This window comes from Artibeus jamaicensis, unplaced genomic scaffold (assembly GCF_021234435.1).
Source record: "Artibeus jamaicensis isolate MK-2021 breed Jamaican fruit bat unplaced genomic scaffold, CSHL_Jam_final contig_585, whole genome shotgun sequence".
NCBI lineage: Eukaryota > Metazoa > Chordata > Mammalia > Chiroptera > Phyllostomidae > Artibeus > Artibeus jamaicensis.
The window spans coordinates 1,612,663-1,623,379 of NW_026521894.1; the positions used below are offsets into that span (position 1 = coordinate 1,612,663).

A 10,717-nucleotide genomic window follows, 5' to 3' on the forward strand; every position below is an offset into this window, starting at 1 on the left:
TTGATTATGCTATTACAGTTGTCCCATTTCCCCCCTTCATTCCCCTCCACCCTGCACACCCCCTCCCCCACCATTCCCCCTCCTTTGGTTTATGTCCATGTGTCACAAGTTCTTTAGCTTCTACATTTCCCATACTATTCTTGTCCTCTTTCCTATTTTCTACTTACCGTCTATGCTACTTAGTCTCTCTACCTTCTCCCCCCTTCTCCTCCTCCCACTTTCCTGTTGCTAACCCTCCATGTGATCTCCATTTCTATGGTTCTGCTCCTTATCTAGCTGTCCTCTTGGTTTGCTTTTGTTTTAGGTGTGGTTGTTAATAACTGTGAATTTGCTGTCCTTTCACTGTTCTTTTTTATCTTCTTTTTCTTAGATAAGTCCCTTTAACATTTCATATAATAAGGGCTTGGTGATGATTAACTCCTTGAATTTGATCTTATCTGAGAAGCACTTTGTCCTTCCATTCTAAATGAAAGCTTTGCTGGATAGAGCAATCTTGGATGTAGGTCTTTGGATTTCATGACTTGGAAAACTTCTTTCCAGCCCCTTCTTGCCTGTAAGGTCTCTTTTAAGAAGCCAGCTGACAGGCTGATGGGAACTCCTTTGTAGGTGACTGTCCTTTTATCTCTTGCTGCTTCTAGAATTCTCTCCTTCATTTTAATCTTGGCTAATCTAATGATGATGTGCCTTGGTGTGTTTCTTCTTGGGTCCAACTTCTTTGGGACTCTCTGAGCTTCCTGGATTTCCTGGAAGTCTATTTCCTTTGCCAGATTGGGGAAATTCTCCTTTATTATTTGTTCAGATAAGTTTTCCACTTGTGGCTGTTTCTCTTCCCCTTCTGGCACCCCTATAATTCAGATGTTGGAATGTTTAAAGTTGTCCTGGAGGTTCCTAAGGCTCTCCTCCTTTTTTTGAATTCTTGTTTCTTCATTTTTTTCTGTTTGGTCATTTTTTTCTTCCTTCTGGTCCACTCCCTTGATTTGAGTCCCAGTTTCCTTTCCATCACTATTGGTTTCCTGTGCATTTCCCTTCATTTCAATTAGTTTAGCCTTCATTTGTTCCTCTAATATGTGACTAAAATCAACCAGTTCTGTGAGCATCCTGATCACCAGTATTTTGAACTGTGCATCTGATAGGTTGGCTATCTCTTGGTTGCTTAGAAGTATTGGCTCTGGGGCTTTGAGCTGTTTTTCTTGAGCCATAATGTTTTGGTCTGTTTGTGTCTGTTATGTATGAGGGGTGGAGCCTTAGGTGTTCACCAGGGTGGGGCAACCCATTTGCTGGGTTGTGATGCTGTATGTGGGGGCGGGGTCAGAGAGGAGCAATGGCATCTGTTCTGCTTTCTCTCAATTTCTGTCCCCTCTGCTGCTTCCCGCAAGTAAACTGGGCCGCTCTGGTGCCAGCTCCTGGGTATGTGGGCCTGTGCACCCTCCAGGACCCTGTGGGTCTCTCCAACAAACTCTCTGTGGGCCTGGGAGCTTTTCCCGGCACCTCGACCCCGAAAATTTTTCCAACTGGTGCTTTTAGGCTTCAATTCCCATTTCTGGGGCCCTAGCCTTCGTGGGGCCCTAGCCTGCTCACTCCTTTGCCTGGTTTATCTACACGTGAATGTGTGACCTTGGTCAGCCAGCCTCCTTGGGCCCTCACTGGGTCCACCTGTTGCCACCCCACACCTGGGATCTGCCAACCGGCGCCTGCTCGCCTGGGTTGGTCTGGCCACTTTTTCCTGCGAGAACCTACTCCACCAGCTGCTGACTCCGCCCCTCTTACCGGTATGGATGAATGGTTTAGTTGTTGTCGGACTTCCATGCATTTCAATTTTTTGTGTTTTGGTTGCATTTTTGTTACTAAAACTTTGTTGTCTTTAAACTTGGTTGTTCAAGGAGGCACAAAGTTTCCACCTATGCCTCCATCTTGGCTGAAAGTCCAAAATGCAGATTCTGAGATTGTATAAAGGGAGTAGCAACCAAGAGTCTACATTTCTAACAAGCTCCCAGATGATGTGGAAGCTGATAGGCTGGGGACCACAAGGCTGTGTTCCAGGCTCCAGGAGCCAGAGGTTAATTAATGCTATTTCTAGGATTTCTTAAAGTAAAACCTCATTTTTTTTTTGGTTTATGTTAGTATCTGACATTCTGACTTGATAAATGAATACTGTGATAAAAGAATTTGCTACCAATGTCTTACAACTTTCAGGATAGTTGTAAAAATGAGTGGTATCTAAATGTCTGAGTCACACTCCAAAGGCAGAGGAACAAGAAACAGCTCAAATTGTCTTTGGCAGCAGTCAGCACAAGAAATAGCTTCAGATAAAGAGGAAATAATCTCAGGGGAATAGGTTGTGGGTTGATAGAGGTACCTGAAGATTCAAGAAAGACATAAGTTGAATAGGATCACTGTCATTCTCAAAATAGTTAAAGCCATGGGATCTAGCATGAGGATAAGGCTGAGAATGCAGAATTTTCCTACCAAAATACAGTTCTTTTGTCTACCAGAGCAATCGGGAAGGGATAGTGTCTTAGAGCCAATTGTTACATGCTGATGATTCTGGCATGAAATAAGTAATGTTTTTAGTGTCCTGCCAGATTTTAATGGTTCATTTCTGAATGAGATGGAAAGGCTTGTGGTGGCTAGGTAAATTAAGAAAGTTATAAAAGCTTTCTTGATACATGAGGTGGACTTCAGAAGGGTGTGTTGTCTGACAGCAACTGAGAACTTTTTTACAAACTGTCTCTGAAATTCTGTAAGTCTAGGGAAATATTTTATTTATTACATAATTTTATATATTACACAAATCTTCATAGCTACAGTTAGTTTTCTAGTTAATACTAATTTAATTCTGTGGAATCACATAGTTAATAGAAAAGTTTTTAAATTCTTTTGTTTTGAAGAATATATCTTTAGCTCAAAGGCTATATAGCCAGCACAAGACTCTAAGTAAGGGGTTTACAAGATAAAATGGCATACGAAAACAAAAGACATATTGAAAACAAAAGGGAGGGAGAAGGTATACTATGTATATTAGTTATCTGTTGCTAGACCATAAATTATCACCAAACATAGCAATTTAAAATGACAAATGTTTATCTAACAGTGTCTGTGCATTAGATATCTGGGCACAGCTTAGCAGAGGGCCTCTAGTGCAATGTCTCATCTGAATGCCCAGCTGGGAGGACATTTGCTTCCCAGCTCACTCCTCAGGACATGTGAGTCAGAGTAAGAGAGAGCACCCAATAGGAAAGCATCCAAAGTTTGTAACCTAATATCAGAATTGATGTCCTATCATTGTGCTGCATTGTCTTTGTTAGAATCAATCTCTAAATCCAACAGACACTCAGGTGGAGGGAATTAAACAAGAGTTGGAATACTTGAAGAGAGGATTATTGAGGGCCATCTTGGAGGCTACTGCTAGCCCAACACCAAGCATAAGATAGCTATTGTGGCCATATTAATATCTAAGTAGACTTCAAGACAGAGCATATTACTGGAGGAAAAGTGAGATATTTCATAATAATAAAATGGTGAATTCTGACTAGAAGATATAGTAATCCTAAAAATATGTGCAGTTACTACAAAGGCTTAAAATACAAGAGCAAATGTTGACTCAATGATGGGAACAAGAGATAAATCCACAATTATAGTCTGAAATTTTAATGCCTGTCAGTAATTGTTTAAAAAATCATGCAGAAAATTTGAACAATAGTATCATTCTACCTGGCTTAAAAGATATTTATAAAAACTAAACTCGCAACTGGACAATATACGTTCTTTTCAATCAGAAAGTACATAGGTTGTTCACCAAGGTAGACTATATGCTTTATGCTGAAAAAAATTATAGCTTTAAATGCCTACATTATAAGAAAAAAAGTATGAAATCAATTATTTAAGCTTCAATTTAAGAAGCTGGGGAAAAAGAGCACATTAAAACTAAAGTAAGTGAAAGAAAGAAAATAAGAACAGAAATCAATATCATATAAAATGAACAATCAAGAAAATCAACAAAGCCAAATGTTGTTCCTTTGAAAAGATTTATAAAATTTATCAATCTATAGCAAGGTTTACCAAGATTAAAAAACACGAATTACCAATTTCAAGAGTGAAAGAGGGAAGATTACCACAGATTCTGCAGACATTAAAAGTAATAAAGGAGTACAATTAAAACAAACAAATAAACAAACAAACAGAAAAAAACACCTTGTGCCAATAAAGTTGACAACCAGGATGAAAAGAACAAATTTCTTGAAAAATAGTACTTAACAAAACATGCAAAAAAGAAATAGAAACTCCAAATAGCCATTAAAGAAGCAGTATTCTTAGTAAAAAAAAAAATCCTCACATTCATGAAAAAACTTCCAAGTACAGCTATCTTCACTGGTGAATTCTATATATCATTTAAGGAAGAAATAATACTAATAGAAATTCTTCTAAAAAACAGAGGAGGAAGAAGCACTCTCAACTTGCTATATGAATCTAGCATCATGCCGATACCAAAACCTGCCAAGCATATTTAAAATCAAGCTCAATCTCCCTCATAAGTATAGATACAAACAAGGATAATACTTCATGGACAAGGGATTTAGGTCAATCTGGTTTAAACATTCAAAATCATCTAGTGTAATTCATACCTTCAGAAAAAAGGAGAAAAATTATTTGACTATCTCTCAACAAATACAAACACTTGACAAAATTCAACATTTGATTAAAATATCCCAAGAAACTAGGAATTATAAGGGAACGTAGTCTAATAAATAATATTTATGAAAACCCCAGAGCTAACATCATTCTTAATGATGAGTCATTGAACATGATTTCCTACTATATGAAAAGACACAAATGTTTGCTCTTACAATTTCCACTCAACATTGTTTTGGAAATCCTAGACAGTGCAATAAGGCTAGAAAAATGAATAAGGGCATCAAGTTGGAGTAGAAGAAGTAAAACTTTTTATTTGCAGATCGTATGAGTGTACATAGAAAACCCTATAGATCCTGGGTGGGCTCTGGCTAACGATGGGGTGGGGGTGGTGTGGGCAGGGGCTATTGGGAGGCCACCCAGAGGGAGCCCAGGCTGTTCGCCCTGGGCTTGTCTCTACTTGCCTGTCCTCTCATGTTCTGGAGCTCAAGCTGGGACAATGGTGTATATTCTCACTCTGGTTCTGCTGTGGGTCTACAAACAGTTCCTGGAGCCATACATATACATTCAAAAATGTGATTTTTTATTTCCCCCTTTGAAGAAGGAGGATTCCTATGATTTCCCCCTTTGTTAGCCACAGGCAGCCTGGAGAAGCTATACAAGAATCCGATGATAAAAGCAAAGGCGAAATAGACTGTAAGGTTGAAGACATAAATGGATTTACCAGCAGAAATCTCTGATAAAAAGAAAGACTAAAGTGGTTGTGCCAGAGGACCTCACTGTTTCAAAATGGATCTGATAATCGAAAGCATCTTCTTCGTAATTGCCTCTTTTTCCTCTAGACCAGAAATTGGAATAGACAGTTTAGATATTTACCTGATACTAATCATGAAATACATGCTATTTATATTTTAAAATGTACTTAGTTATATTTAATGATCTCATTCCTGAGATCTTTTTTCATTATAGTAGCTTTCATGTCTATTATTTCAGTTTTAATAATATGAATAAATAGAAGGTTTGTGCCAGTAGACACTGAGACCAAATCAGCACCTAAACATACCTGGGCCTCTAGCTTTCACTCAGGCTCTTGGAATTTGAGTAGAGTGTATTTTTACTGTGAGGCAGTGAAGTGAGACTGTGTGGTGAAATGAAAGGGAGTTTTTAGAGATGATAATGACTTGAAATATCAAGTTATAATTACTGCCCAACACAATGGAGCAGCTTGTCTATGAGAGTAGTCATTACTGTTTATTGCTCTAAAGAAGAATAGCAAAGAAAGAAAATAGAGAAAATTTCTTTGAAAAATGGAACACCTTTTACATAAATGTCTAATATATATTATAAAATTGTAAAAATAAATAAAGAAAACCCTATAGAATATACAAAAACACTCATAAAATTAATTAACAAAGTCAGCAAGATCACAGGACACAAGGCCAATATACAAAAATCTATTGTATTTCTTTACAGTAGCAAATAAAATAAAAATAAAATTAATAAAATGAAATAAAAATAAAATTTAAAATACATTTAACAATAGCATTAAAAATGTGACACACAGGAAAATTTTAACAAAACATATGCAAAATATGAACTACAAAACACTGTAGAGAGAAACTAAAGTCTTAAAAGGAGACATAAACCATGCTTATGGACTAGAAAGTCACTATATATATTCTTGTAAAATGATCCGTGAACTCAAAGAAAATACAACCAAAGTGTTAGCATGTTTTTTTGAAGAAACTGATACATTTCTTCTAAAATTAACGGCACCAAACTTGCCAAAATAATTTTGAAAAAGAACAAAATTGGAGGTCTTATATTATCTGGTAAAAGGTATAAAATACCAGTGTAAGCCAGCAGAAATGTAGTCACTGCATAATAGCAAAAAAGGTTAATTGAGAGCAAGTTATAAAACTCCCAATGTAGTCATACTGCTATATTAATAAAAAATTATACCACCACCAAGTCACCTTGATTACTTCCATTTAGCAATATGTGTTTACTAACAATAAGCCAGTGTAATAATATGCAAAGAAATGAAGATAAAGTTTATAATACTTTTTCTTAATCTTTATCCAAGACATTTTTTCATTTGTTTTAGAGAAAGAAGAGGTGGGGAGAGAGGGAGAAGGACAAGGAGAGAGAGACAGACAGACATCAATGTGAGATGAAAACACCTTTTTGGTCTGTGGGATAACACTCCAACCAACTGAGCCACACTGGCAATGGCTAGAATGCTGTTTAAAAGAAAAACAAGTTTATTTATTTACTTTTAGAGAGAGGGGAAAGGAGGAAGAAAGAGAGGGAGAGAAACATAAATGTGCAAGAAGCCCCCAAGCACCAAACCATGGACCTGACCTACAACCCAGACATGTACTTGACTGGAAATCAAACCAGTAACCTTTCAGTTTGCAGAGTGACACCCAACTACTGAGCTTCACCAGTCAGGGCTAGAATAAGCTCAGAGTTAGCAAACTATTCAAAGACTATGGGAGGGTTAATGAAATAGAAGAAGACTTGAGAGTTAGTTTCAGAAGGCAAACTGACTCAGGATTAAATCCAGTTGGTGACCAGATAGGAACCAAATGTAAGTACAAGTATAGGAAAGTGACCTTCACTCCAGAAGAAGAGTATGAAGGCAGGCAGCATGTTCCTTTTGGCCATGTTAAGACCACATGATCTTGTATTTTCCCTGAGATTCAGGAATATTACCTCAACCCTCCTGTTGTTCAAGTTCAGAAATATGGAAGCCACTCTTGGTACGTAATACCAACTCTTATCCATCCTATTTCAATAATACATCTTAAAATCATCTACCTCTCTCTATTACATAGTCCAAACCACCATCATGTTTCATCTGGATTTAAGTTGCTTCCTTTCTGCATCTCTCATTCTCCTCTAACCCCCTCTAATCCATTCTCCAAACAACTTCCAGAGAGATCTTTATAAATGCAAATTGGGTCACAGCATTCTCTTGGTTATACCTCTAATGTGGTCCTGTTACAGTTGAAGTTCACAATCTTTAACTTGATTTTGAGGACCCAAATGATCTGACACTCATCTGCCTTCCCTGATGTAAATTCTAGGAGACAGAAAGCTCTTCTGCCTTGTTTACCATTCTATCCCAGTCATTAGAACCATGGCACATCATAGGTGATCAATATAGGTTTGCTGAAAGAATGAATAAGTGAATGAATGCTAGTTCCTTTACCCATGTGCAAAAAAAAAATGTGAGCACTTGTTTCTTGAGGAGGATTACCTTACCAGGAAACTAGAGTCTGACCAAGTCATGAGATATGTTCATTAAAAATATACATGCATTTCCACTGTGAAAGAAAAGAAAAGACAGAGGATGTTGTGTGAACACACAAAGTGTACATTATATGAGCAAATGGGGGAATATAGGAAGAAGTGAATTGGGAAAGGTAGAGAGAGATTTCATGTAAAAGTTAAATCCTGGGTAAGGGAACTAGTAAAAAAAGAAAAAAATGTACCAAAAAAATCTCCACAACAGCAGAAAAAAAAAGAGTAAGTATAACTGAACATATAAGACGTAGCAGACAGGGCCAGCCAGCAAGATCCTAGACAAAACATTAGTCTTTTTATGAAGTTTACAAAGGAGTTGCTAGGCTCTCAGCTGTATGCCTACCAACAAAGACAAGATAATCCAAGAGCTGATGGTCAACTGGAGTTGGAGGCACATCAGGACAAGAGAACAAGTCAGTGAAATGTAGAACTGGTCACCTATGCCTAGTAGACTATTGTCATTTCTCATGTGGGGAGGAATAGTAATTTAAACTAGACTTGTCTGCATAAGTTTATTTGTAGATGGGGTAGTGTCAGATTTTGGGCATTAATTGGGTTATGTAAAGCTCTAATTTTATGCATGGTGAAATAACAAGTTCCTTTCAAATAATCCCTTTATGATGATGATCTCAGTTTAAAAACAGCCAGTGTTCTGTTGTGTCTCATGGTGACAGCATTAGCCACCCTCACAGCACAGTCCTATGTTCTTGGATGGCTAGCAGCAGAATGGCACTAGGAGGGGACCAACTCTGCCCCCCAAAAGCTTACAATGAGGAGCTGGTTTCATCTCTTGAAGTTGTCCTAAAACAAGGTCCTAGCATACTTGGCCATCACACAGAGCCCACACACAGGCCTGCCGAGGTTCAGCATCTATCTCTTCAGCTCTCCCCCTGTATTCAGGTGTGTGCACACACACACATACACAAGTCTGCCTTGTTCTCATCCTTTCATTCTCCATTTGGATTTTCCCTTCATTTCTTTCTTTCTGTCTTCCTTGCTTTTCAATTTGGACTCTAAGGATAATTATTGTTTCTCAAAAACAAACTCAAGTCCCCTCAGAAAGCCCAGAAATAGAGCCCAGGTTCTCTACCTGTTACCTTCGAGCTCACACACGTAGTTCACTACTGGGGACCAGTCAAAGGCCCCTGGCTCCTTCCTCAGCCACTTCTGCAGCTCCTGCAGGTTCTGGTCAGTGTAGTCAGTAGCAATAATCTTCTTGAAGGATTCACAAGCAGAGAGGAGCTGATAGATGGTGGGACCAGAGCCAATGTCAATCAGGAGATCTCCCTTTAGGCCACCTGGTGTAGAAGAGGGGCCAGGAGGGGATGTCAGATTTTACATGGCAGCAAATAGAGTTGCTTTGCACTGTCTTTAATAGCATTGCAATGGAGAGCCCCAGTGAGAGCCCCAAAGACAGACCATCTCTCTCACTGGTAGACTATCACAACTCACTACTCTTACATCAAAGTCTTTTTTTTAATGGCTTTTCATTTTACATTCCCCACTCCAGGCTGGAGGCATGCTGCTAGGATATTTTTAGGTCTAGGAGAAGGAAAAAATGATCTGCATCTGGTGTACAGGCCCATGATCCAGGAAAACTGCTACACAGAAAATGTTCAAACTATTAAGGAATACTTTGGGGGAAAGTTAAATTAGTTTTTAAAAATTGACTTTACATAATGTCTTTATCCAAAAAGCATCCAGTTATTCATTTATTGAGAGATCTTCATCTCATGCATGTTTACAACATTCCTTTGAGTGAGGAACACAGTATTAGAATCTCCGTTTCTTAAGTGGCCTATTACAAGGGTTAAATGGCTGACTCTGTCACATAGCAAAGCCATGCAGAAACAAAGGCAGCACTCCCACCCTCTGGTTTTCCTTTTATATAACCATACAAGGTAATGGACATAGAAGCACTTTGCAAACTTTAAACTATCCACACCAACATTAGTTTTTTATCTTAGCTACATAAGTAGGTGATACCAAAATGGCTGTCAAGTAGCAATGACTAGACAGAAAACCCAGGCCTGCCCTGAGAGCCTATTGACTCATGTTTGGGAAAGGGAGGGACAGGAGACACAGATAACAGACAAACTTACCCACACAGAATATATTGAAAAGATTTTTCAGAAGAAGCCTAAGAACCTGGTTTTCTGCAGAGTGTCTGGACCCAAAGCTGTAATATTTTTCTAGATAATCTCGAGGGTTAAAACGGCTCAGGTAGGTGTCCTTGGAGGTAAAGTCGGATTCCATCGTGTCTCTCACCACTAGGCCACCCGTCCACTGCCCTACCTCTCTCTCTTCCAGGAGCCAGGGAGCCACCCTGCAGAAACTATCCTCCTGAGTCTCTGGTTTTCAACATTTCTTCTGTCAGTTCAGGCCACCCCTTAGGGACTTGGTTAAACACTAACTGAGAGAAATATACCGAAAGTGTTTGGCTGTTTTAGAAAATGATGAAATTCCTGGAGAAGGCATTCTAGGATAAGAGGGGAGGGGCAGGAGAAAGAACATGAACTGCATGCAATGTTGGCCAGGAGTCGAAGTTCAGCATGTAAGGGATTATAGACAGGAGAGATCAACTGGACTCATCAGGGAAATGATTGAACTCATGGAAGAACCACTAAGTTCAGACAGGTCATCTCACAGCATTCATTCTTCTCCTCTTTTTAGAGTGATTCTCCCAGGAAAGAGAGTCACGAAGGATGATTTAAATTTAAACATGTTAAAGAAAGAAGAAAGGAGAGGACAAGGATAAGGATAGGAAATGTGTTCG

General features: G+C 38.7%; 1 protein-coding gene across 2 annotated transcripts in view; it reads right to left on the reverse strand.

Annotated features, from left to right (window-relative positions):
- The window catches only part of NNMT (nicotinamide N-methyltransferase), a 71,028-nt gene extending 60,685 nt beyond the window's left edge, over nucleotides 1-10,343 (reverse strand). For both annotated transcript variants that reach the window (XM_037143644.2, XM_053670484.1), the window contains exons 1-2: nucleotides 10,044-10,343; nucleotides 9,032-9,239 (exon numbers count right to left, since the gene is read on the reverse strand). In XM_037143644.2, the coding sequence (XP_036999539.2) occupies nucleotides 9,032-9,239; nucleotides 10,044-10,197 (362 nt within the window). In that variant the 5' untranslated portion in view covers nucleotides 10,198-10,343. The remainder of the gene's footprint in view (nucleotides 1-9,031; nucleotides 9,240-10,043) is intronic.
- Between the last annotated feature and the right edge of the window lie 374 nt (nucleotides 10,344-10,717).